The sequence below is a fragment of the Urtica dioica genome, chromosome 10 (genome assembly GCF_054948205.1).
Source record: "Urtica dioica subsp. dioica isolate 48M chromosome 10, U.dioica_male_clone48M_v1_H2, whole genome shotgun sequence".
Taxonomy (NCBI): domain Eukaryota; kingdom Viridiplantae; phylum Streptophyta; class Magnoliopsida; order Rosales; family Urticaceae; genus Urtica; species Urtica dioica.
The window spans coordinates 4,763,807-4,791,499 of record NC_142765.1 but is presented as its reverse complement, the minus strand read 5'-3'; the positions used below and the strand labels follow the sequence as shown (position 1 = coordinate 4,791,499).

Below are 27,693 nucleotides of genomic sequence, written 5' to 3'. Positions count from 1 at the left end.
TACACGTCCAAAACAGGTTGAATCTTCAGTTCATTCTCCTGCATTCTTCATTCAAATGACATGGTCAACACAAGTCATAAAACATGTTACAGGTTCTGTTCCAAATTACACAAAAAAACCATCCAAATTACACAAAAAAACCTGTCAAATTACACACAAAAAACCTGTCAACTACACAACCTAAACATCTTCTGTTCTAAACACACAAAACGCTAAGGCCTAAACAACAATGTATCCGAGGTAATTTGGGATGAAGAAGCAGCTGTGTCCTTTGATTTTTGAAGCTGTTTAGTCCGTCTCTCTCTTCTTTTAATTGTCTCTGGGGTTGGGTTAGACTTGGCAGGTCTACCTCTTTTTTTCTTTGATGCTTGCATCTGTCAACAACCATAACAGAATCTGGTTAGAACATATAACTGCAACTAGATACATTAAATTTGAAAGACTAAATACCTGTTCAGAAGCGGGGTTAGAGCATTTGTTTCGATGATGTCCTTCTTGTCCACATCTGCTGCAGTGATTACGTTGACCCTTCCTTGACAGTTTTGTGGCATGATCTGGATAAGGAAAGCCAGGAGCTGGTTCATCATAGCTTTTAGTCCGCTTCTTCTTAGGTCGGCCAGGTAAAGTAATGTCAAGTGGTGGCAGAATCGGGTTCAATCCAGGTTCAGGCCATTTATCTGGACTTGTCATCGGTTCTATGACACCCTTATATGCAGCAACATAAGCCTCATGCTTATACCAGTCATCAACAAAATCAATGACGTCTAATCCAGACTCCCAAATACACGCTAAGGCATGTCCACATGGGAGACCTGTTAAGTTAAAACTCCTACATGTGCAAGATTTTGCTCTCAAATCCACCACAAATGTTTCAGAACCAAGAAACATTACCTGGTACCGTGCATTTCCAGCAAAAGTCGCTTGACAATACCTTGCCACATTCTTGAAACTCTCAAGCACTTTACTGATCCGGAAGCCAATTGGATGAATCCACCTCTGAGCCGCGGTCCTTTTTTTAGCAAATCTGGTCATGAGCCAGAATCTAATTTTCTCCAACAACGTGATAATTGGCTTGTCTCTTGCTGGTAGTATAGAGGAGTTAAAACTTTCACATAGATTGTTGAGAAGCGTATCGCATTTCACAGAGGTTCTGAAATGTGATCTACTCCACTGTCTCGGATCCTTCTGCAAAAGCCACTCATATGCCTTCACGTCTACATCTTTAAGCTCACTCATCCTCTGTTTGAACGAGGCCTCTGTAGTTGCTTTAGCACATGCCCATAACATTTGCTTCAACTCTAATCCACTGTGCTCCTTCTTGAAGTTATCGTGCAAATGTCTAACACAGAACCTGACTTCAGCACCAGGGAATACATCTGACACAGCTCTCTCTAAGCCTTTCTGTCTATCACTTATCACAGTGAAACCAGTAGAGTTCTGTACGCCCAAATCTTCAGTCAGAAGTTTCATGAACCAAGTCCAAGTCTCAGTGTTCTCCTTCTCAACTACTGCATACGCTATCGGGTACAGAGAATTGTTAGGATCTACACCCACAGCAGCCAATAAAATCCCTTTACAATAGCCTTTTAGAAAACAGCCATCAAATCCAAGCAAAGGTCTGCAACCTTTGTTGAATCCCTCTTTGCAAGCAGCCAAACAAATGTAGACCCGTTCAAACACTCTTTTGTCATTCACCAAACTTGTTTTCAGTAGAGCTGTGGACCCGGGATTTGTTGCCATCACCTGCTTGCAATAGTCTTCAAGTATTGCATATTGGTCTTTCACAGATCCTTCTAAGGCTAGTCTTGCCTTTTTCTTGGCTCGGTAGAACTTGTCTTTGCCCACGTTGGTGAACTTTACTGCACATGTTAGCTCTTTGAAGGTTTGATAATCAAGGTTTGGGTTCACCCTAAACTGATCAAAGAAGTGACGGGCTAGCCAAGAACTTGTAACGAGTTTATTATCGAAGACGATGCCACAATCGTGCTCATCAATCAGTGTGTTAATTCGAACAGACCGGTTATCAGATTTCTGGACCCTAGCATACAACAACCATTTACACCCTCTCCCTTTACATACGGCTCGAACCCTAGTTTGATCATTGCTTAAATACTTGAATTCCCTATCGACCTTGATGAACTCCTCTCGTAAAACACATCTCAGACGGCTAATCGAGGGGAAATACATACCTAACTTGAACTTGAAATTGGTTTGCTTCGATTGCGGGTTATACTCCCTCTTCCTTGGCTGGTTGTCGTCATCGCTGTGGATGCTTTCAAGGTCGCTCTCAGACCGAAACCCATCAGACTCTTCATTTTCACCGTCGACGTCGTTACACACTTCATTCACAGCCGACCACCATTGCTGAGGGTGATTCGCGTTCTGTGTATGTAGCTCCTCTGCTTCCTCTTCGTCATCACCGGTCACGTCACCGTACTCTTCCTCTTCGAATTCGAAATCTTCATCCATCTTTGATTCGTTCTTGATTCTTGGAGCTCGGCCTGTTTGGTGTAGGGATTTTGAGTTGTTTTTAGGCGGGATTTCGTTTAGGGATTTTGGGATTTATTTGTTTATTGTTTTGTTTTGTTATTTATTAGTTTTCTTTCATTATTTATTTTGGGATTTATTGTTTATTGTTTTGTTTCGCTATAATACCTCCGTTTAAAGGGCCACGTTAAATCTGAACCGTTGATTATTTTTATGGAGTAACGGTGCAACACTATCCATAGTTTGGTGATTTATGCCGTCAAAAAAAAAGATTGAGTACTGAACTGCAACTACTGTAAGAGTTTGGTGATTTATGCCGCCATTTTCACTTAGTTTTTTTATTTATTTATTTTAGTTTCCCCTTTTTTTTTCCACTAAAACACTATGAATTAGGGCTGAAACTGGATCGATTCGGTTCAGTTTCTTACATTTTTTATATCCGAATCCGAATATTCGGTTTTTAAAAATTCGGTCCAATATCCTGTCCAGTTTAGTCTAAAACCGAAATTCGGTTATCCGGTTTCTTAAATCAAATATCCGGTCCAATTTCCGTTTTTCAAAATTCGGTTATCCGATTCTTTAAATTTCGGATCCAATTTTATATCCGGTTTAAACAACCCGGCTATCCAGTTTTTAAAATACATATCTAGTTCTAAAATTATTACAATAATTTAAATACGAGTACAAAACGAGTCATATAAAGCTCTAAAATAATAATTCATAGTCTAAAAAATAAAAAATAAAAGTTAGGTAAAAAATGTTGTGAAATTGCTTTTTTTTTTAATCATGGTCTAGGTGGTTGTGAAAGACCTATGTTTAATTATTTTTAATTTAATTTTTTAAATAAAAAAAATTTGGTTATATAACCGATATCCAAATTTGTCTAAAATCAAATCCGATATCCGGTCCGGTGTTTGAAACCGGATCGGTTATCCGAATCCGAATTTCGGTTCTCTGACGTGGCTCCATATTTCGGTTACGGTTCGGTTTAGATATCGGTTTTATCCGATTTTCGGTTCGGTTTTGTACAGCCCTACTATGAATAAGAGGTTTTAGGCTTTGTTTTTGGACACCATATATTTTATTAAGAAAATTAGTTAAATAATATCAGTTTATTCTCTCATATTTTCTCTATAATTTTGTGATAATGAGTTGTGTTATTGACTAAGTTTCTAGTAAAGTTAAGGGTGATCTCAAATGTGTAAGTTTACCTAATCGACTATGATTTCACTTGTTGTGCTTTAACGTTTAATTTTATTTATGAATCAAACTTTTTCTTCACTCATAAAATTATACTCTTTTATTTTTCATATGAATTTAGTCATGCTTGATTTATGTGATTTTTAAAGAGTATTGATTTTATATAACAATTTATTTTTTGGCTTTTATTTTATTACAATTTTTTCGATTAGATATATTGTAAGTTTATGGACTGCTTATAAAATTGGTGAAAATAATATGAAAATAATATTATTTTATTAGCTAATTCTTTACTGCGTTATAATCACTTTGATACATCGTCGATTTAGCATAACTAATAGAATTTTATTCACGGTTTAAATTGAAATAATTTGTTCTTAAATAAATTGATGAGTTTTATAATTGATAAACGGAGCAATTGAGTAATCCGATGTTTTGTATTTTCCTCTTATTGATTTTATAAACATTTTAATATTAAAAACAATCTTTTTCATTTTTATATTTTCTTTACCGCTTAACGTTTAATTTTAGTTTTTATTTTCAAATTTTACTCTCAAGCTTTACAATATAAATAAGGGTAGTGTAGCAAAATAGCCAAAATGAAACTATGAAATTTGTTTTTAGCCTACATTTTACAACTTTTAGGGAAATAGCCAACAAGTTTATGTAGCAATGATTAAGGTCTGATTTGCCTTTATTTATTAGCAAATTCGTCATTTTCTCTCTCCTACTTTTTTCCTACACTTTTTTTTACATAAAAACTTCAAAAAAACCATATCTATCTCATTTGAACCCGAAATTGAATGATTCCAAATCCTACGGATTCGTGACGCTGAGATCTTCATCTATTGTGTTTGAAGAAAAATCATGTTTAATATCATAGATGTAGAAAAATTACGTTACTACCTTAAATATGAAAATAGCTGAAATTTTTTGAAATTATCAAAAAAATAAATGAAAACGTAAATATGATGCATTAAACATAATTTTTCATCAAACACAATGAGTCTATTTTTAAGATCTCGATGTCACGGATTTGTAGGATATGAAATCACTCAATTTCGAGTTCGTATGAGAAATATAAGAATTTTTGAAGTTTTGATGAAAAAAAAAGTTATTTGAAAAAAAATAGGAGAGAGAAAGCGACGAATCTGTTAATAAATAAGGGCAAATCAGACATTAATTATTGCCACATAAACGATTTGGATATATCCCTAAAAATTGTCAAACATAGACTAAATCCAAAATGACATATTTAAAGTAGCCTAGTTAAACTAGTTACAAATCTCTATAAATAATACGAACGTGCATTTATTTTCAACTAATGCTTATAGGGATGGCAATTTGACCCGTTACCCGTGTTCCGGCCCGTTACCCGATTTATTCGGGTCGGGTAATACCCGTTCTTTTTGGGTAAACGGGTAATACCCGTTAAGGTTTTAACGGGTCCGGGTACGGGTAACGGAATAGTCATCCCGTACTCGGTTACCCGGGACCCGACCCGTCAACTTTTAAATATTTAAAAAGATAATAAATTTTTATATGTTGCAATGAAGATGATGAATTTGCAATGAAGACTTCTTTTGTATTTTTTTATTTATTTATTTTGAATTTTAATGTTCTTTATATTGTAGTAGCACTTTAATATTTTTCACCTAAATTTTATTATTTTTAAACTTTATATTGTTGATGGATTTTTATTTTATAAACGGGTAAGCGGGTCTACCCGACCCGCTACCCTTTTTTTAAACCGGGTAAATGGATAACGGGTCCAATATTTTTAACCCGCTTATCCGACGGGTATCTTCGTTACCCGGCCCGTCTCAAAATCCGGGTAGACGAATCCGGATAACGAGTAAAAATTTATAACGGGTACGAATAACGGAATAGGTGTACCCGATTTTACCCGTATCCGTTGCCATCCCTAAATGCTTACGTAAACAAAAGTTTCCCACTAATTCACGGTATCCAAATATAATTTGGCCTCTAAAAATATTTTATATAAGTTATACATATAATAATAATTTACCCGACCCGAACCGATGTGGGTGAAAATGCGGTGTTGGATTGTCGTGTTGTGAAGTTAGGATTTAGAAAGAAAGGCACAAACCTAGGGTCGTCTTTGGAGACTCTAACTTTATCTTCTCTGACTTCCATAACACAGAGAGAGAGAGAGAGATAATGGCGAGCTCAAGTACTTCGATAGTGGGCGTCGGACTTTCATGTTCGACGGTGAAGCCATCTCGGAGACCCAGTTCCCGATCTTCCGTATCGTCTCGTCGTCTCTGCTGCGTCAGAATGGCCGTCTCGTTGGACCAGAAGCAGAAGAATTTCACCCTCAAAAAGTCCGAAGAGGCTTTCAACGCTGCCAAGGTATAACCAAAATTCACCAACCCTTTTCTCTTAATTTCTCTGCTTAGATAATCAAACCCTGTTAAGAGATTACCAATATTCAAAGGGGTCTGATTTATACAACTGATGAACCGAAAGACACAGACCATGACAATTGGAAGACAATGGGACATGGAAAATGTTCTATCTATTCATTTCTCCGTAATAACATTTGGTCATTGCAATTTCTGCTGTGTGCCTCATTGAAACGACCCTGTTGAATTTCTATGTATCTATACGCGTGTGTGTGTATATGTATATGTTATATGAAAATGTGATATGTTCAGGAGTTGATGCCCGGAGGTGTGAACTCGCCGGTGCGGGCGTTCAAATCAGTGGGAGGACAGCCAATCTTGATCGATTCTGTGAAGGGTTCGCACATGAAAGACATTGATGGAAACGATTATATCGACTATGTCGGCTCTTGGGGACCCGCTATCATTGGCCACGCCGACGATGAGGTTTGTCATCATTTTTCTGAGAATCCGTTTATAACAACAATAGTAACACAATGATCTTTGGTTATCCTCGGTCTCGGATATGTCGTCCTAGTTTCGTTGGAATATGAAGATCTTAGCAGACTTATGGTGTAATGCTTAGAGAATAGAAAGATTATATATCTTTCTTCAACTGATAAACACATTAGATCCATGACTCAAGCTCGTTTTCGTATATCTATTTTTGAAGAGCGAGTGTGATCCGTGATATTTTAATCATCAGGTACTCGCGGCCCTAGCGGAAACGATGAAGAAAGGGACGAGCTTCGGCGCCCCTTGTCTCCTCGAGAACGAGCTGGCGGAGATGGTGATCGACGGGGTCCCGAGCATCGAGATGGTCCGTTTCGTGAACTCGGGGACCGAGGCTTGCATGGGCGTCCTGCGCCTGACCCGGGCCTTCACCGGGAGGCCCAAGATCGTGAAGTTCGAGGGTTGCTACCACGGCCACGCCGACCCCTTTCTCGTCCAAGCGGGCTCTGGCGTGGCCACCCTCGGCCTCCCCGACTCCCCCGGAGTCCCCAAGGCCGCCACCTCAGACACCCTCACCGCTCCCTACAACGACTTGGCGGCCGTGGAGGAGCTTTTCCGGTCCAACAAGGGGGAGATCGCCGGAGTCATCCTCGAGCCGGTGGTGGGGAACTCGGGCTTCATCCAGCCCTCGCCGGAGTTCCTCGCCGGAATCCGGAAGCTCACGGAGGACGACGGGGCTCTGCTGATATTCGACGAGGTGATGACTGGGTTCCGCCTGGCGTACGGCGGGGCCCAAGAGAGGTTCGGGATGAGGCCCGACCTGACGACTCTGGGGAAGATCATCGGCGGCGGCCTCCCCGTGGGGGCGTACGGTGGTCGGAGGGAGATCATGGAGATGGTGGCTCCGGCGGGGCCCGTGTACCAAGCCGGGACCTTGAGCGGGAACCCTTTGGCCATGACCGCCGGAATCCACACGCTCAAGCGGCTCAAGAAGGCCGGGAGCTACGAGTATCTTGACGAGGTCACGGGCGAGCTCGTCAAGGGCTTATTGGAGGTCGCGAAGAGGACCGGCCACGCCATGTGCGGCGGCCACATCGGAGGGATGTTCGGCTTCTTCTTCACGGAGGGTCCGGTGCATAATTTCTCCGACGCCAAGAAGAGCGACGCCGAGAAGTTTGGCCGGTTTCACCGCGGGATGTTGGAGGAGGGCGTGTACTTGGCTCCGTCTCAGTTCGAGGCCGGGTTCACGAGCTTGGCTCACACCTCCGAGGATATCCAAAACACCATCGCCGCCGCCGAAAGAGTTTTGAGCAGGATTTAGTTTTTTTTTTTTTTTTTTTTTTTTTCAATAGATGTGTGCTTCTGAGTGATTTTGCTTTTATATTGTAGCCGGGAAATTTTCGGAATTGGACATCCTCGTTTTTCTGCGTAATTGTATGAATCGGAAATCATGTTGCGTGTTTAATAATAAGTAATGAAGAATGCAAGAGAAATTTAGTCCACTTCTATATATTACTTACAAAGTACAACAAACCCAAGGTGAATCCATTATAAGCACAAAACATGATGTCTTCAAATTTGAATGTGGATCTTTACAATAATGAGCTCTCTATACAGATTGCGTGGTTGAAACAGAACATTTAGGTTTATATCTATATAATAAGAAGAGATTGGGAGACACGGCAAACAGCAAGAAATAAAAAATGAAGGCAAACAAATGACGAGAGAATTTATGCAACACCGGTGGACGAAATAATCTGCAAAGAGCCATCAAGAACACTTGGCTTCTATGAACAAAATCATCACCAGCTTTCACTTGTACACATGAACAACACAGGACACTGATTTCAACACAAAAACACGGGTGAGCGATCGATCGGGGAAAATACACTTATTCTGTTGCCAAAGCTCGACTCTCTGAGACTAACCGCTTAATGCTTCACATAATCGAACAAGAGCACACCACTTTCCTCGGTGTATCATCGACCTTCTTCTCTGTTTTATTTGATTGAAAAAAGACCCATTATCAGTTTCAGAATTCGTATATAAAGCTTTGATCATTTAGCGAATGCCATTATATTTTCGTACCTGATTTGGTTTTCGCCGGTGAGGGCTGTACAACGACGTGCATTATTAGAACGCCAGCCCCGGCTGAGTCTCCAAAGGGCAATTTACACTGACCGACAGTCTTGTTGTTTTCCAAAATCTTCCCTGAGCTAATCAGTTTCACTTCATTCGCAGCCTTTGGTGTGATTGTTTTCCCTAAAGAGATAACCAACAAAAAGAATTAGATAAACAGCAACCAATAAGCACATTTACCAATTATACCACTTTTTGCCCAAGATAGTAAATCTCCCTGACTCTTGCTAATTCAAATTTATGCCCACTTTTGTTATTTTGTTATCCTTTCTTCTGAATCTCTTAATATAGATGTCATCCCAATAACAGTAAAAAGTTTTTCCTATTATCAGCTAAAACATGTAATCAGGTTTGTTTGACAACGAATCCAAATTCATTTCAAGAAAATCATCACATAACCGATTCACTAAAGCAATACTAAACAAAATTAGACTAAAAAACATACCAACACCGCCAAATTGACCAAAATTTAAAATCCAAGTATACCTTAAAAAAAAAACGTTGACCAAATCCCTAGAATTCCTAAAATCATCACAAAAATTAGCTTCTCAAACCTTTAGGCCAGTCGGTGACTACTCTTTGCTTAAGAACATCGACTGTTGAAGCCGATGAGTATCGAAACGGTCCGATATCGGAGCCATCGTAAAGCCGGAACTTGATATCAACCAAATCCTCCTCCGGCATCGGTAAATTGTCCAAGTTCCACAAAAACCGAAGCTTTTCTTCACTACTTGCCCGGACTCACGAACAAGCTCATCAATACACAGATCAAATAGTCTGAATTTTCGCACGAAAAAAGTTTAAAAAAAAAATTATAGAAAACATCATCAGTATATCCATATTCACGAATTCAACACAAAATTGAATCGAAAAGAGCTTGATATGGAGCTGAGAGATTGAAATCTGACCTTTTTAGCTGTAATTTGACCTTTCTCTGCAAATTTTCGGTCCGATGAATTCCGATCAAGCCTAAATTCACAAATAAAAAAGAAATGAAAAATATAGAAAATTATTTGACGAATTATACGAAATCAACAACGAGTTCGTAGATAATACATATAAAAAAGCGGGAACTTCGCTGGAACAATCACAATCGAAGGCTGAGCAGCACATAATTTCAAAATGAAAATCCATGGGAATTGAGAATCAGACCTTGGCGTGATTTGACGAACGAATCTCTCGCGTGTGCTTTCTCTCTCTAAAGTCGGTGCGATTGTTGGTGAACTGAGAGGAAAAGAGGGGTGAGAGAAAGAGAGAGAACTAAAAGTGTTAAGCGAAATGCCAAACCGCTTTAAAACGACGTCGTTTAGATGTCACGCCATGAGTGACGTCCTCGTCGTTGAAAATAGCACATATTTATTGAAGTTATGGAAGTGTTACATTCATGATGCGCTTCGTATTAGCTAAGCTGTTGAAATTCATGAGAAGTAATGAAAGGAAAAAATTTAAGTTATGAAAATATCTCAATTTGACTCATTAGTTTAAAAATATCCAAAATTAGATTTTTGTACTAGTTTCAGACGGAAATACATTTGTAAGACCATATAATCTCTTTTGACAAAAGTTCATTCACTATGGAAATCCGATAAAATCCGACCAAATCCGATCATTCCGATCAAATCCGACCACTCCGACCAAATTCGACAAAATCCGATGAAATCCGATAAAATTCGACCGAATCCGATGATATTCATAAAAAAATTCCAGAATTTTTAAGAACCCTAAAACCTATTTTTTTGTTCAAATCTCATTCAAATCAACCTAAAATCACTAATAAGCATTAAAATCATGTATCCTATCAATCCTACACTAATCAAACTATAAAAAAAACATAAAAATCTAACATTTTTTGTCATTTTGAGTTATGGCACTTTGAGAGCTTGACAACCACCAACGTCGGAATGAGACGGTCGGATTTGGAAGGTGGGCCGGTCGGATTTTGATGAAGAATGTCGGATTTTTCTTGTCTCGGTCGGATTTGGGTTTGTTCGGTCTGATTTGGGGAGAGAAAGATAGAGAAAGTGAGAAATTGACAGTGAAAGAGATGAAATGTGAGAGAGAAATAGGGTATATTTGAACTGAGGGTATTTTTGTCCGAAATTGGTACAAAAGTTCAATTTTAGATATTTCTTAACTAGTGGGTCTAATTGAGATATTTTCAATACTTAGAAAATGAAATTTCTCTAATGAAATGAATACGGCTTAATGAGCTTTTGATTCCTGGGCCAATCTGGGCTGAAGTAGCTTTCAAAGCCCAATAAGTACATTTGTTCGTGCTCATTTGAAACGGCCTCGAGAAACAAATAGTGGAAATTACTAGTGGTAGCCATTTTTTGTAATTTATTGCAAAGACAACATACTTGAAGTTTCATTACGAAAAGAGCTATTATTAAGTCGTAGACATACATTTTCTTTACCAAAAAAATTAGGTTTGAGATTGCAATATAGCCAAAATTTCGTAAATAGTCACAAATAAAACGTGTCATTTCTGATTTATCTTTTTATTGGAATAAAATGATAGAGTATTTACATCAATTTACGTGTGTAAATACAAAGACGTGACTATTTATTTAAAATTTACGAAACGTTGACTATATGACAATGTGAAACTGTAAATATGACTAAAAACCTAATGGACCATTTTTATAAGAAAAAATTAGCAAAATAGCCAACTCAAACCTTAGAAATTGCTAAATAGACAAGGTTTTGTAAATATTAAGTAAATAGTCACTCGGATGACGTGGCCCAATTACTTGTTTTTTTCTATTCCGAACCTTGCCCTTTTAAAATTTTAAATTCTGAAATTTTTGAATTTTGAATGGTTTTGTATTTCTGGAAGTTTTATTTTTGAACGAATTTGAGCGTGTGAACAGATACGAGGGAATTTCAAGAAGTTCCTTATTTGTAGCAACTATTTAAACGTGGCTGACTATTTGTTGATTGGTTTCCTTATGTATTTTTTCTGTATTCCTTTTTTTTTACCGTTCTAATTATTTCTTTACTTTTTTAATTTGATGGCCGAAAATCATTCACACGTATGAAAATATCACTGATCCTCAAGATGGCTGAGTTTTCTCTAAATGAATTAGGTGATGTATACTTCTCATTTTTTTTTTTAATTTTAGTCTATTCTCGCACCGGTTTACATAAAATTAATTTACTGTCGCTGTTATGTTGCAGTGAAGCTTTTTGAATAGCTGGAAAACCATAACCCATTGTCAGGTGGTGTAAATACAGAATGTAATCAAAATGATTTACAAACTGTTTTCGGTAGACGGCGTTATTATGAGCTTCTATTTTTTACGGCAACTATTTTCGTTCTCGTCATCGTGGTTGAGCCCTATTAACCCTGTTTTACAGTAAATACGTGATAATATTCCAATTTATTATAACAAATTCAGAACTAGACATATTATGCAGTAAATATATGTAAATATACAAACACACATCAAGCCATTTACAACCCGAACCTCCAAATCTCGTTTGAAATTTCTAGGGTTTATGGAAAAAAAATCTAGGATTATGAATAAGCTATATACGAATATTAACATCCATTTACAATACATGAATCTTTATCGACGAGGATGATGATTAACACAAAATAAATGTTTTAAAAAATCGAATAAAAAACCTAGGCTATCTTTCCACTTTTTGTGTAATTCTTTTTCTGAAATTAGTAAATACTTGTGAAACGATCAAGAACATCTACAAATCCATACCTGAGAGAATCGCTGCAGGTGAAATTGGAGGTTGGCGATGGTGGACTGGATTTCGTCGGAGGAGAGACAAAGATTTTTCTTTCTCTTTGAGAGCTTTTTTTTATTTTGACCGAGTAAATGGTCCACCGGTTAATGAAGAGGTTTAATAACCTGTAATCTCGAGAATAGAAATTTCCTGATTTTTTTTTTCATAATTAAATGGGTGAATTGGCGGGAACTTTTTTTGGGCATATTAGTAATCTTGGACGGGTAGTTAATTCCTGCTGACTATTTACTTAATATTTACAAAACCTTGACTATTTAGCAATTTCTAAGGTTTGAGTTGGCTATTTTGCTAAATTACCCTTTTTTTAATGATTTTTCTGGATGTTTACCATTTTTTAAATATTTGTGTACTATTGTGAGTCCAACTTAACTATATTTTTATTTACGGTTTATAATTTAATTTTTTTTATAAAAAAATTGTTTATCATTTAAAAAAATCTAAGCTTAATTTTAGCTCTAAATTTAATTTAATGTTTTCAAGTTTTCATCTATCTTTTGTTTGTTTTAATTTAACCCCCAACTTTTTACTAAAAAAAGAAAAAAAATGGGCATAAAATTCTACCACGATAGAAAAGAAAGAAAAAAAAAAAGAGGCCGTTAATGCCATTTTGGATATAAAAAAATAAATAAAATAAACAACACATAGTTGGAATAGGAGTTGAACTCGAGGGTTGTCAACTTCTTGACCTATCAATGATGGCCGAAGAAATAAAAATGAGGGTAATTTAGTTTTCTACCCTTAAAAATGGAAAGTGTATAGAGCCTATCCTACCCTTAAAGTTTTAATTTTAATTGAATAACACTTCAGAGAGCACTAAAACCTCATTCTCAAATATACCATTCTTTTATTTTATTTTATTAAAAAAAAAAACCACAACGCTCGTTTTTCGTTTTTGGACGTGAACCTCTCAACCATCCATTCACCATTCCGGCAACATTTCGGCGACGATGGCGACATTCCGGTGACGGGGTTGGACTGTTTTTGGATGACATTGACGATGGAGAAACTCAAATCCCAAACAAACTAGGGTTTGGTACGTTATGTAAGCAATCCATCAATGAAATTTTTATGTTTTAGGATTTGATACTTCTTTTTGTTGTTTTAGGGATATCCCAGCTCTGCATTTTCACTTATGAACTATTGGAGGTATAACATCGACCAACCCTGCTTCTTTAAGGATATCCCCCACTCACACTGTGATGGAACAAGGTATATTTTTTCCGAATACGCAAGCGACCATAAATCCACTGTGTAATACCCAAAGCTGTAATCACGCACATTCTCTAAGGTCTTCAAAGCTGCTAAAGCATGTGCACATGGAAGTCTATCGAGATCGAATACATGACAAGTACAACTTTTTCGCCCCAAATCTACAACCGCATCGTACGTCCCACCAATGACTGAGAACTCATACATGTCAATGGGTTTCGCCGTTATTTTTTGTGCCTTAGGGAATCTCCTACGCAGAATAGTCTTAACCTCTGGTGTGAAAGTAGTGTTGCAAGATGATGCTTCATTTTGATGCTTATAGAACCAATCAGTTGTCAATTCTTGAATGGCGTCAAGCATGGAAATCAGTGGGTATTCTCTAGCTTCCTTTAAAGCGTGATTTGAGATTTTGCTTGATATGCCACATACAATATCCATGTCGTGCATTCTTGTAAACTCCTCCTAGCGCGTTCATGTTGATTTGATTTCTGTCTGTAATGAAGACAACATCATCATCATCATCTCGTACAATCTCTTGAGGCTTTGTTAAGAACCATATCCATGCATTGTCATTCTTTGAGTCCACAACAGCCCAAGCAATGGGATAACAATGACGATCACCATTTTGTGCCGTAGCGACCAACAAAAAACCTCCAAATTTTGTTTTCAAGTGCGTCCCATCTATCGCAATAACTTTTCTCATGCATTTGTACCCTCTAGCCAACGCTTCGAATGGTAGAAAAGGATATTTGAACCCGTTTTTTGAAAGGGTAATTTAGTTTTCTAACCTTAAAAATGGAAAGTGTTTAGAGCCTACCCTACCCTTAAAAGTTTTAATTTTAACTGAATAGCACTTCAGAGAAAATTAATACCTCATTCTCAAATATACCTTTTTATTTTATTTTATTAAAAAAACCACAACGTTCGTTTTTCTTTTTTGGACGTGAACCCCCCCAAGCATTCACCATTTCGGCGACGATGGCGACATTTCGGGGACGAGGTCAGACTGTTTTTGGATGACATTGATGACAGAGAAACTCAAATCCCAAACAAACTAGGGCTTGGTACTTTATGTAAGCAATTCATCAATGAAATTTTTATGTTTTAGGATTTGATACTTCTTTTGTTGTTTTAGATAGAGAACTTTGTTAGATTTGATCCAGAAAAATATGTATCTTACTCAATGAAACCCAAGTTTCAATTTATTTTCGAATGTTGAAGATGAACGTCAAACTCTACTGGTACTGGGTAACTTGCAGTAGATCAATAGAGCAGTAAAGTTGATGTATGCAGTAGAGCGCTATAGTAGAGCAGTAGAACGCAGTACACCTATACAATAGATAGTAGTAAATATGATTTATATGCTAAATTTCTATATAAAATTTATCATTAGTATTCTAATTTTTTAATTATTATATTGTAGATAATGACGGAGACTACGATAACGGTTTATTACAATGGAAAGTGGAAAGAAGAAGAAGGCTTGCATCAATGGGTTAGCGAAAAGAATGATAAGCCCGTCGTCATCGTTATGAATACCGAGATCAAGTTAGCCAAATTAATTGAAAAATTGTGTCTGAAACTCAAAGTGGATAAAAGTAAGCTAGACTTGAAGCTAAGTTTGTTGGATTAGATATAGGGTTAAGAATAGTTTTATCGCTTCTAGCAAGCGGCGGAATATAAAAAATTTCTTTAAAACACGTAAAATGTTTTTACAACCTAGACAAAGTGCATGAACATATAATTTAAAATTTTAAAACTAAATTTAGTTTTTACTAGGTACCAACCTTGAATGGAGCTTGAACGTTGAGAAGTCTTCGAAAGGTTGAAACGTTCGTCTCCCGTGCATCACGCCTCTCCCACTAGTCTTCTTGAACCTATTGAGCAACCACGAAAGTTTCTACCACTAGAGTCTTTGAGTGTGGTTAGGATTTAGTGTATGGGCACTTTTAAACACGATGACTCAAGAACAAGTCTTGGAGCCAATGAGCTGAAACAAATGCTAGGTCTAATGAGGACCTAGGTGCCAAAATAAAAGAACAAGAAGGGTTAAAGAGAGAGAGAGAGAGAGAGAGAGAGAGAGAGAGAGAGAGAGAGAGAGAGAGAGAGAGAGAGAGAGAGAGAGCGAGAGAGAGAGAGAGAGAGATGGGCGGCCAAACAATCTATAGCGAGAAGCTCCCAATCTCTAAAATTGTATGTTGTGAATTGTGAATGAGGTGAGGTATTTATAGGAGGAGGATTACCTTCAAAAGGTAGTTTCCTCTTTTCTATAGAATATCACATATTCATGAGCAAATATTTTCTTCCTCTTTCCTAATCTCACACGTCCAAGCTTCCTTCTAGAAGACCTTGGATTTGTTTCTTCTTTTGTTTGCTCCCTCCTTGGTAGCCCAACATGTTTTCTTCTAGAGGAAATTTGTTTCTTCTGTTCCTTTTGGCAAGTATCTTCATACATCAATGCACAAAATAAACTTTATTTTCCTCTATTGTTTGGACGGTTTGCATGCATCTAGAAGGAGCTTCTAGATATTTCTTCATTTGTTTATGACAACATAAGAAAAACCCATTAAGAATTTTCAAGTAAAATTCCATGAAATGAAATTAATCCTCAAGACCCAATTACATTGAAATGGCCGTGTGGTTAAATTCCTTTCATCATATGACAATTTCAAAAAACTTATTTATTGACATTCATATCATCCCTTGTCCAAAAGGACAAAATTACCCTTTAGACAATTTTCGTAAAACTTGTCTAGTTCTTGTTTTGGCTTAGCTTCTAGTTTAACTAATCCTACTCCAATGACTTGTGGTAGTGACCTCGTGGATCCAAATGAACAAAGCTTGAGCTAGCATACTTGGGCTCAAAAGTTAACAAACCTTTTTCAAGTTCTAGCTTAATGTCAACTGACTCCACTAAAGAGTTGACACTGAAAATCTCTCGGTTCTAATGAATATATTTTATACTGAAGAATTCTACTTAATTGTAATGAGTGGGTCCATTGAATATTATCTGTGTTTACCCTTCATGAATATCATCAACTAGACGAGATTTATAAAATTACCATTTTACCCTTTTAGTTGTTATTTCCTCAACTCCTTTCTCGCTTGTGAATAAGTTAGAAACAATGGATTGACGATGAGCTAACAAGTCACATTGATTCATCCAAAAGAGTCATGACTCAATTTGGACACTAGCCAGTTCATTTATTCACATTCCAAGGAACAAAGCATGATGTGATATACGTTGCATTTCAACAATCTTGTACACGAATTCCATATCTATGAGATCTTCACAAAGTTACTCATGACATCTTCATAACTTAGTACTTCACCAATAGGTCTTGTCTATATCACATAGTGAATCTAGAACTCTGACTTTCTCAAATGAGAATACGTAAGCTATGAAATGACATGTCTCATTTCAGGATTGAGGTAAGCACGATGTAATTCATACGTAGTGACTTCGAGACATAAGAGGTTAAGTGGTTTGTTCTTATTCTGTCTCTAAAAGTGCACTGGTCAATTCAGTACCTTCAGAAGATACCTAGGAAGAACTATAGAGTCTCCAACTCTCAATGCCCCAAAAGGAACACAGGAAACAAATTTCCTCTAGAAGAAAACATGTTGGGCTGCCAAGGAGGGAGCAAACAAAAGAGGAAACAAATCCAAGGCCTTCTAGAAGGAAGCTTGGACGTGTGAGATCAGGAAAGAGGAAGCAAATATTTGCTCATGAATATGTGATATTCTATAGAAAAAAGGAAACTACCTTTTGAATGTAATACTCCTCCTATAAATACCCCACCTCATTCACAATTCACAACATACAATTTTAGAGATTGAAAACTTCTCTCTCTAGATTGTTTGGCCACCCCTCTCTCTCTCTCTCAAACCCTTCTTGTTCTTTTGTTTTGGCACCTAGGTCCTCATTAGACCTAGCATTTGTTTAAGCTCATTGGCTCCAAGACTTGTTCTTGAGTCATCGTGTTTAAAAGTGCCCACACACTAAATCCTAACCACACTCAAAGACTCCAGTGGTAAAAACTTTCGTGGTTGCTCAACATATTCAAGAAAACTAGTGGGAGATGCGTGCTGTGTGGGGAGACGAACGTTTCAACCTTCCAAAGGCTTCTCAATGTTCAAGCTCCATTCGAGGTTGGTACCGAGTAAAAACTAAATTTAGTTTTAAAATTTTAAATTATATGTTCATGCGCTTTGTCTAGGTTGTAAAAACGTTTTACGTGTTTTAAACAAATTTTTTATATTCCGCCGCTTGCTAGAAGCGATAAATCTTTTCCTAATCCTAGATCTATTCCAACACTACTCACCAGTGGAATAGTATATATTGATCAGTAGAGCAGATTGTGCTCCAGTCTACAGCTCGGTAGACTACTCTATTGAACTGTAGAGTAAACAACATTAATAGAATTATAGTTTTTATTCTACCCGACCACAGCCAAATTAAGAAAAATAATAATTATAACTTGTTTGCTACTATTCTTACGTTTTTTCAGATAAAAGATTTAGAATTATTGAAGCCAGTTCTGAAAGAGGACGATTATTTTCCGATGAAGATCACCATAAGAAGTAATTTTGAAGAGTATTGCAAACTTATCAAGAAAAGTTTGGTCAGGAATGAGTTTGAGATTCTCAAGAAGACGCAATTCGGCCATCTTCTCATTTTTCCTAAACAATACCAACACTCGAGTAAAATGATGTGGTACTTTGTTTTTCGTCAGATTCAGACAAAGAAGAAAAAGGAAATGTGGATGATGGTTAATTCAACACCAATAAGATTTTCAATGGAAGATTATCAAATGATTATGGGGCTCAACTTCACTCATGTTTCAGATATAAAGAAAATCAAAGGTAAAGCATCTCAGAATGTTCGCCTCGCGACCGAGTTTTTTGGTAGGACAAAAATCAACATTGATAATTTGGTTTGTGAACTCGAGAAAAAAACCCGCGAGAACCAAGAGTATTAACTACGACAAGGTTAAGACCGCTCTTCTTTTATTTTTGACTGCTGTCTTATTCAGGTATAAGAAAAAGACTCCGATTGAAGATTGGATCGTTGGGCTAGTTGATGATATCAAAGTGTTCGATCGATTCGATTAGGGTGTTGAATCGTACAAGTGCACATTGACGGCTCTTAGGAAGGACGTAAATGCAAAACTAGAAGAACATTCAAAAAATAAGATGAAGACATATACGTTTTTAGGATTCGTACATGTTTTTTAGGTATGATTTTCATGTACTATCAATATTAATAATGGTTCTACTGAGAATTTTAAATAATCTACTGATCGGTAGATCAATTAATCGTGGCCAGTAGAGCCACATTTAATTGATCTACTTACCAGTAGATCAGCTCTAATGGCCACAATTAATTGATCTACTGATCATTAGAGCTGATCTACTGATAAGTAGATCAATTAATTGTGGCTTTACTGACCATTAGGCTGATCTACTGGTAAATAGATCAATTAAATGTTGCTCTACTGACCATTAGAGCTGATCTACTAGCCAGTAGATCTATTAAACTTGGATGTACTGACCATTAGAGCTGATCTAATGGTCAGTATAGTAATATGAATTATTTTGAATGTTGTATTAAAATAAACTCTTTTTTTTGTAGATATGGATATGTGAGATGGTACCCGCAATAGCAAAGGAACACTCTGAGTTGATAAGTGAAAGTACGTATCCACGCATTATACGATGGAATACTAAGAAGTGGAATAAACAAAACTCTCATAAGTTGAGCGATATTTCCAACACTATTGCAAAAGAAGAGGTAAGTTTATATAATAATGTTCATATAACATGATTAATTAAAAATATTTTAAACCATAAAAAATTTATGATTTTTATATCTCATATACAATGTAGATCATACAAGGTTTGTTGCTTCCAACGAGAAAGGAGAAGAAGATATTACGTGGATCCACTAAATTGTTGGACGAAGATGACGAAATTCTTGATTCTTTGATGCTGAAATTTCGCTCGGTCGCATTAGTATACAGAAATACGATTGTTACTCCTCCACTTGATGTGCCTCACCACCAATACCGCAAACTAGTACGTCTCCGCCAAACGTATCATCTACACGTCTTCATATGAACGATGGTACGTCTCCGCCGATCGTATCATCTACACCTTTTCATGTGAACGATGTCTCGGTGTGCTCCTTAGTCAATTAAAAAGTTATTTTGACAAAAAATTTAGTGACTTAAAGAGTCATTTTGATGAAAGCTTGAGTCGATTGAAAAGCACACTTATTCACGAGATTCGATCCACGGAGTCTCGTAGTTGCGAATTTCAAGACCGTGACCGCAACTTCACAAGCAATGAAACATTTGGGGAAGATTATCATGATAATGAAGATCGCGGAGAGTATTACTTGACACCACCACGAGTTGTCGAGGAAGAGGAATGAAATACGCACGACGTCGGTGGACGGCCATTTAGAAACAAAAAGCGTTCCTTGTATATGCGAACTCCATATACGAGAAATATGAAGTTTCGTCGAAATCATGGCCTCAAGTTTGTTCCTTTACGTGAGGTATCGTATAGCAAGAATGCTTTGTTCGAGGAATTCATGAGAAAGTCGTATAGTGGAATTTCAATTGAGTGCGGTATAACGTGTTATAACAAAGAATTCTTCGAAGGTATCATTAAGGACGGTGCATGGTTTTCGAGCGAGGTATGTATTTAGAGTTTTTCATTTTTTTTGTATTTAAATATCTATTTTAGTTGATAATTCATAACTTTTTTTATCTCTCTTTATTATGAGGCAAATTGATGAAGCAATGTGCGTCATACGGAAGCGGCAAAATAAGTTCAATGACATCTTTGATCAAGATGTTGCATTTTTGGACGTCAATTTCACACAACTACTCATATTTGCCATGACGGACAAAGCTCAAGATGTGAATTACAAATGTGATGAAGGTTTGCAATCTTATTGGGTAGGTCAAGCACCTAAATTAGGTAAATCTTGAAAACAATGAAAGCATTATACACTTCATCTTGTGAATGGTAATCATTGGGTGGGGGTTAAAGTAGATTTACAAATGTGTGAGATATTTATTTTTTATTGCAACATGAAATTGTGTGATGAATTTAATGTTGGAGATTTTATGGAACCGCTTTGCACAATGATGCCAATCATGCTTAAGCAAAGTGGTATGTTTGATGAACTTGACAAAAAATTAAGAAGTCCGTGGCCGTGTAAGCGGGTGAAAGATTTGTCACAAAACAAGAAGTAAGTGCATAGATGCTATTTACAATGTCTATTTGTTAGGTAATCAACTTTGTGTTATTTTTTTAACTTTTGTTTTTTATGTAAACAGGGGAATGGATTGTGGAATACATGCAATCAAATATATCGAGTTTGATTCCGTCGGAGTAGGCTTTGAAGATATAAACGATGCTCATGTTCCACTATTTAAGAAGAAGACGACCGTTGATATTTTTGAAGGCAATTGGGACCCTTGACTTATATTTAATATACGTACTAGTTAATTATATTATGTGTCTTGATACTTATTATATATTATTAGAAATTAATATGATGAACAAGTCCTTGAGAAGGTATTTTGAAGGCATTAACGTTTTTATAGAAATGCAAGGTTCTACCGAGCGGTAGAGCTACTCTACTGGTCAGTAGTTTTAGTGGTTCTACTGAGCATTAGAGCTACTCTACTGGTTAATAGTTCAATATTACTAGTGGTTCTACTGAACATTAGAGCTACTCTAATGGTCAGTAGATCAATATTACTAGTGATTCTACCGAGCATTAGAGCTAATCTACTGGTCAGTAGATCAATATTACTAGTGGTTCCACTGAGCATTAGAGCTACTCTATTGGTCAGTAGATCAATATTAATATCACTACAATTTAAGAAAATGAAAGCAATAATGTATGGTAACAAACATCCATGGACATACGATAAATAAGTCAATTCAAAATAATACATATAAGCATCTTTTTTTTATCACTTCTTGCGTTTTTTTGTTGGTGTCGACCTAGCTTCTCCTCCATTCAAAGGGCATCTTGATATGTTATGTCCAAATTGATTGCATTTTGAGCATCTATTCTTCCGCTCTTCTCTCCCACTGAAGAAATTCTCTTTGTCTTATTCATGCCTTATGAACTATTGGAGGAATAACATCAACCGACTCTACTTCTTTAGGGATATCCCACTCGCATTGTGATGGAACCGGGTATATTTTTTTTAATACGCAAGCGACCATAAATCCACTGTGTAATACCCAGAGCTGTAATCGCGCACATTCTCTAAGGTCTTCAAAGCTGCTAAAGCATGTGCACATTGAAGTCTATCGAGATCGAATACACGACAAATACAACTTTTCGACCCAAATCTACAACCGCATTGTACGTCCCACCAATGACAAAGAACTCATATATGTCAATGGATTTTGCCGTCATTGTTTGGGACTTAATGAATCTCCTACGAAGAATAGTCTCAACCTCTGGTGTGAAAGTAATGTTGCACGATGACGCTTCATTTCGATGCTTGTAGAACCAATCCAATGTCAAATCTAGAATGGCGTCAAGCATGGAAATTAGTAGCTTCCTTTAAAGCGTGATTAATCGACTCACCTCCGCCCGTTGTCACAATATTATACCGATAACCTCCAAAATAAGCTCTAGACCAATGACTCACATCCATGTTTGTAGTTAAATATGTTACAAGTTGATTGTACTTGTTTTGAATCTCGTTCCATGACTCGTTGAATCGCGAAACTTGGTATGCTTCAGCTGCCCGTAGAAATAGATCGATGGCATCCGAGCAAAAATAACGTGATTTGAGATTTTGCTTGATATGCCACATACAATATCCATATCGTGCATTCTTGTAAACTCTTCCCAACGCGTTCTTGATGCTTTGATTTCTGTCTGTAATGAAGACGACATCGTCATCATCTCGTACGATCTCTTGAAGCTTTGTTAAGAACCATATCCATCCATTGTCATTCTCCGAGTCCACAACAGCCCAAGCAATAAGATAACAATGACGTTCGCCATCTTGTGCCGTAGCGACCAACAAACAACCTCCAAATTTTGTTTTCAAGTGCGTCCCATCTATCGCAATAACTTTTCGCATGCATTTGTACCCTCTGGCCAATGCTCCGAATGCTAGAAAAAGATATTTGAACCTGTTTTTTGAAATATATATAATTTAATAAACACATAATGTACTTTAAAATAAGGAGTTGTAAAAGATATGGATGCAAAATAACCTCGTGTATTCGTCCAACTCTAAATGCGTGATTGTGCCGGGATTAACCTTTTTCAACATGTACAAGTAAGATGGGAATAACTTATAGCTCTCTTCCGGTGAACCTCGCCTAAGATTATTGGCAAGTTGTTTTCCCATCCATGCTTTCCAATAGAAAATCTCAACCCCTTGCGAGTTCATCATGCCCATTATTCCCTTCGGTGTTGGTGTTTGCTTAATTTCTTGGAAGTTCTTTTTCACCACCTCTGCGACCATAGCAGCACTTGCTTGACGGTATTTCTTTTTCCGTTTATCCAAACTACAAGTATGAACGTTGTAATGTGTTTGAATACTGAAGAAGTTAGAGTTTTCCAACTTAACTGCTCGTAGATGCCAACTACAATGCTATTGATCAACACAATCAACCACGAACACTTTCTTACACGACTTTACTATCTTCATTTCAAAACAATTTTTAATCGCCGCGTCCAACAACATATTTTTCAATTCATCCTTACTTTTGAAGTGTTGACCTATTTCAAAGTTTGTACCATTAGTGAAGCTATATGGCTTATTAATTCTTATATCGATCGATTCAACGTCGGATTCAACAAAAAATTCCGACTCTCGAAACATTTCTGATGGTGATGTCGATAGTAAAGTAGACGTGCCTAACTCATGTTGTGGGAGACCTGATCCTCCTACTACTTTGGTGGTTTCATTTTCAATGTCTTCCATTGTAGGTGCAACCATAATTATTATTTTGTGTTAGAATACAATTAAAATAATAAGCATTAAGATTGTTCAGGGGTCAAATTAATACCTGTTTTCAAAGTGTTGTTCTGATTTTCTTCTAAATCATTACCATCTGCTTCACCTTCCTCAACTTGAGTTACATGATTAACTTAAAGTTTCTCTATGAATTCTACACGGAGTGAACTTCTACGGTTTCTTTTATCACGATCCATCAAGAAACCATATACATCATCGTCATCTTCTATGTAAATAGGATCGAACGCATCCCATGAAGTTGACATAAAACTTAGCTTAAAGTCTAGCTTACTTTTATCCACTTATTTGAGTTTCACACACAATTTTTCAATTAAGTCGGCTAACTTGACCTCGGTATTTATGACGATGATAACAGGCTTATCATTCTTTTCACTAACCCACTTATGCGAGCCGTCTTCTTCTTTCCACTATAATAAACCGTTATGGTAGTCCCCGTCATTATCTACAAAATGATAACTAAAAATTAGAATACTAATGATAAATTTAATATACAATATGAAAATAAAAAATTAGAATACTAATGATAAATTTAATATAGATTTACTATATAAATCTACTTTATTCTATTGATATAACTATGCCACTCTACTGCTCTACTGATCTAACTCTGAAACTCTACTGCTTAAATCAAACTCTACTGCTCTACTGATCTACCTCTGCAACACTACTGCTCTACTGATCTACCTCTGAAACTCTACTGCTTAAATCAAACTCTACTGATCTACTGCAAATTAACCAGTATCAGTACAGTTCGACGATCATCTTCAACATTCGAAAATATTTTCTAATCAAAGTTTCATTGAGTTAGATACATATTTTTCTGGTTCAAATCTAACACGACAAAATAAGTATCAAACTCGAAATATAAAAATTTCATGGATAAATTTACCTAAAACAAAGCCCTAGTTTGTTTAGAGCTCGAGTTTTTGCAACGTCAATACCGTTCAAGTACAGTCCGACCGTCGCCGGAACTCGCCGTCGCCGCCGGAATGTCAACTTCCGCCCGAATGAAGCTTTGATGGCTGGTGTGGTGAACGAGCCCAAGAACGAGAGCACCTTCTAAGGCTGTTTCTCCAGGCTGTTTTTTTTAATATTAATAAAAAAAGAAAAAGAGAAGGGTATATTTGAGTGATGAGGTATTATTTGTTTAAGAAAGGTATTCACTTAAAATTGAAACTTTTAAGGGCATGGAACAAAATGTGGTAATTTTGGTTCTTGCCCTTAAAAATTACCACATTTTGTTCCACGCCCTTAAAAGTTTCAATTTTAAGTAAATACATTTTTTAAACAAATAATACCTCATCTCTCAAATATACCCCTCTCTTTTTCTTTTTTTTTATTAATTTAAAAAAAAAACAACCTGGAGAAACAGCCTGAGAAGGTGCTCTCGTGCTTGGGCTCGTTCACCACACCAGCCATCAAAGCTTCATTCGGGCGGAAGTTGACATTCCGACGGTGATGACGAGTTCCGGCGACGGCGAGTTTTGGCAACGGTCGGACTGTACTTGAACAGTATTGACGTTGCATAAACTCAAGCTCTAAACAAACTAGGCCTTTGTTTTAGGTAAATTTATCCATGAAATTTTTATATTTCGAGTTTGATACTTATTTTGTTGTGTTATATTGAAAACTATGTAAGATTTGAACAAGAAAAATATGTATCTAACTCAATGAAACTTTGATTGGAAGGTATTTTCGAATGTTGAAGATGATCGTCGAACTGTACTGATACTGGTTAATTTGCAGTAGATCAGTAGAGCAGTAGAGTTTGATTTAAGCAGTAGAGTTTCAGAGGTAGATCAGTAGAGCAGTAGAGTTCCAGAGGTAGATCAGTAGAGCAATAGAGTTTGATTTAAGCAGTAGAGTTCCAGAGTTAGATCAGTAGAGCAGTAGAGTGACATAGTTATATCAATAGAACAAAGTAGAGTTATATAGTACATTTCTATATTAAATTTATCATTAGTATTCTAATTTTTTATTTTCATATTGTATATTAAATTTATCATTAGTATTCTAATTTTTAATTATCATTTTGTAGATAATGACGGGGACTACCATAACGGTTTATTACAATGGAAAGTGGAAAGAAGAAGACGGCTCGCATAAGTGGGTTAGTGAAAAGAATGATAAGCCTGTTATCATCGTCATAAATACCGAGGTCAAGTTAGCCGACTTAATTGAAAAATTGTGTGTGAAACTCAAATAAGTGGATAAAAGTAAGCTAGACTTTAAGCTAAGTTTTATGTCAACTTCATGGGATGCGTTCGATCCTATTTACATAGAAGATGACGATGATGTATATGGTTTCTTGATGGATCGTGATAAAAGAAACCGTAGAAGTTCACTCCGTGTAGAATTCATAGAGAAACTTTAAGTTAATCATGTAACTCAAGTTGAGGAAGGTGAAGCAGATGGTAATGATTTAGAAGAAAATCAGAACAACACTTTGAAAACAGGTATTAATTTGACCCCTGAACAATCTTAATGCTTATTATTTTAATTGTATTCTAACACAAAATAATAATTATGGTTGCACCTACAATGGAAGACATTGAAAATGAAACCACCAAAGTAGTAGGAGGATCAGGTCTCCCACAACATGAGTTAGGCACGTCTACTTTACTATCGACATCACCATCAGAAATGTTTCGAGAGTCGGAATTTTTTGTTGAATCCGACGTTGAATCGATCGATATAAGAATTAATAAGCCATATAGCTTCACTAATGGTACAAACTTTGAAATAGGTCAACACTTCAAAAGTAAGGATGAATTGAAAAATATGTTGTTGGACGCGGCGATTAAAAATTGTTTTGAAATGAAGATAGTAAAGTCGTGTAAGAAAGTGTTCGTGGTTGATTGTGTTGATCAATAGCATTGTAGTTGGCATCTACGAGCAGTTAAGTTGGAAAACTCTAACTTCTTCAGTATTCAAACACATTACAACGTTCATACTTGTAGTTTGGATAAACGGAAAAAGAAATACCGTCAAGCAAGTGCTGCTATGGTCGCAGAGGTGGTGAAAAAGAACTTCCAAGAAATTAAGCAAACACCAACACCGAAGGGAATAATGGGCATGATGAACTCCCAAGGGGTTGAGATTTCATATTGGAAAGCATGGAGAGGAAAACAACTTGCTAATAATCTTAGGCGAGGTTCACCGGAAGAGAGCTATAAGTTGCTCCCATCTTACTTGTAAATGTTGAAAAAAAGTTAATCCCGACACAATCATGCGATTGTCATTGTTATCCCATTGCTTGAGCTGTTGTGGACTCGGAGAATGACAATGCATGGATATGGTTATTAACAAAGCTTTAAGAGATTGTACGAGATGATGACGATGTTGTCTTCATTAAAGATAGAAATCAAAGCATCAAGAACACGCTGGGAAGAGTTTACAAGAATGCACGACATGGATATTGTATGTGACATATCAAGCAAAATCTCAAATCACGCTTTAAAGGAAGCTAGAGAGTACCCACTGATTTCCATGCTTGGCGCCATTCAAGAATTGACAACTGATTGATTCTATAAGCATCGAAATGAAGCATCATCTTGCAACACTACTTTCACACCAGAGGTTGAGACTATTCTACGTAGGAGATTCCCTAAGGCACAAAAAATAATGGCGAAACCCATTGACATGTATGAGTTCTCAGTCATTGGTGAGACGTACGATGCGGTTGTAGATTTGGGTCAATAAAGTTGTACTTGTCGTGTCTTTGATCTCGATAGACTTCCATGTGCACATGCTTTAGCAGCTTTGAAGACCTTAGAGAATGTGCGTGATTACAGCTCTAGGTATTACACAGTGGATTTATGGTCGCTTGCGTATTCGGAAAAATATACCCGGTTCCATCACATTGTGAGTGGGATATCCCTAAAGAAGCAGAGTTGGTTGATGTTATACCTCCAATAGTTCATAAGAGAAAAGGCATGAATAAGACAAAGAGAATTCATTCGGTGGGAGAGAAGATGTGGAAGTATAGATGTCCAAAA

General features: G+C 36.8%; 4 protein-coding genes across 4 annotated transcripts; 1 reads left to right on the top strand and 3 right to left on the bottom strand.

Annotated features, from left to right (window-relative positions):
• Positions 1 to 86: 86 nt before the first annotated feature.
• LOC149383189 (uncharacterized) lies at positions 87 to 2,469 on the bottom strand. The gene is made up of 2 exons (XM_089627706.1): positions 451 to 2,469; positions 87 to 95 (listed from the first exon to the last, which is right to left on the bottom strand). The coding sequence occupies exons 1-2, from the start codon at positions 2,467 to 2,469 to the stop codon at positions 87 to 89; spliced, it is 2,028 nt and encodes a 675-aa protein (XP_089483832.1).
• Positions 2,470 to 5,781: 3,312 nt separating this feature from the next.
• LOC149383188 (glutamate-1-semialdehyde 2,1-aminomutase 2, chloroplastic-like) lies at positions 5,782 to 8,042 on the top strand. Its single transcript, XM_089628385.1, has 3 exons — positions 5,782 to 6,060; positions 6,366 to 6,539; positions 6,799 to 8,042. The coding sequence occupies exons 1-3, from the start codon at positions 5,869 to 5,871 to the stop codon at positions 7,864 to 7,866; spliced, it is 1,434 nt and encodes a 477-aa protein (XP_089484511.1). The 5' UTR covers positions 5,782 to 5,868; the 3' UTR covers positions 7,867 to 8,042.
• Positions 8,043 to 8,263: 221 nt separating this feature from the next.
• On the bottom strand, positions 8,264 to 9,968 carry ATGP4 (Ubiquitin family protein). Its single transcript, XM_089628386.1, has 6 exons — positions 9,837 to 9,968; positions 9,593 to 9,653; positions 9,239 to 9,461; positions 8,634 to 8,807; positions 8,474 to 8,540; positions 8,264 to 8,386 (listed from the first exon to the last, which is right to left on the bottom strand). Exons 3-5 carry the CDS (start codon positions 9,366 to 9,368, stop codon positions 8,485 to 8,487), a joined length of 360 nt encoding a protein of 119 aa, XP_089484512.1. The 5' UTR covers positions 9,369 to 9,461; positions 9,593 to 9,653; positions 9,837 to 9,968; the 3' UTR covers positions 8,264 to 8,386; positions 8,474 to 8,484.
• Positions 9,969 to 21,895: 11,927 nt separating this feature from the next.
• LOC149383186 (uncharacterized) lies at positions 21,896 to 23,179 on the bottom strand. The gene is made up of 3 exons (XM_089627705.1): positions 22,926 to 23,179; positions 22,519 to 22,841; positions 21,896 to 21,972 (listed from the first exon to the last, which is right to left on the bottom strand). Exons 1-3 carry the CDS (start codon positions 23,177 to 23,179, stop codon positions 21,896 to 21,898), a joined length of 654 nt encoding a protein of 217 aa, XP_089483831.1.
• Positions 23,180 to 27,693: the final 4,514 nt, after the last annotated feature.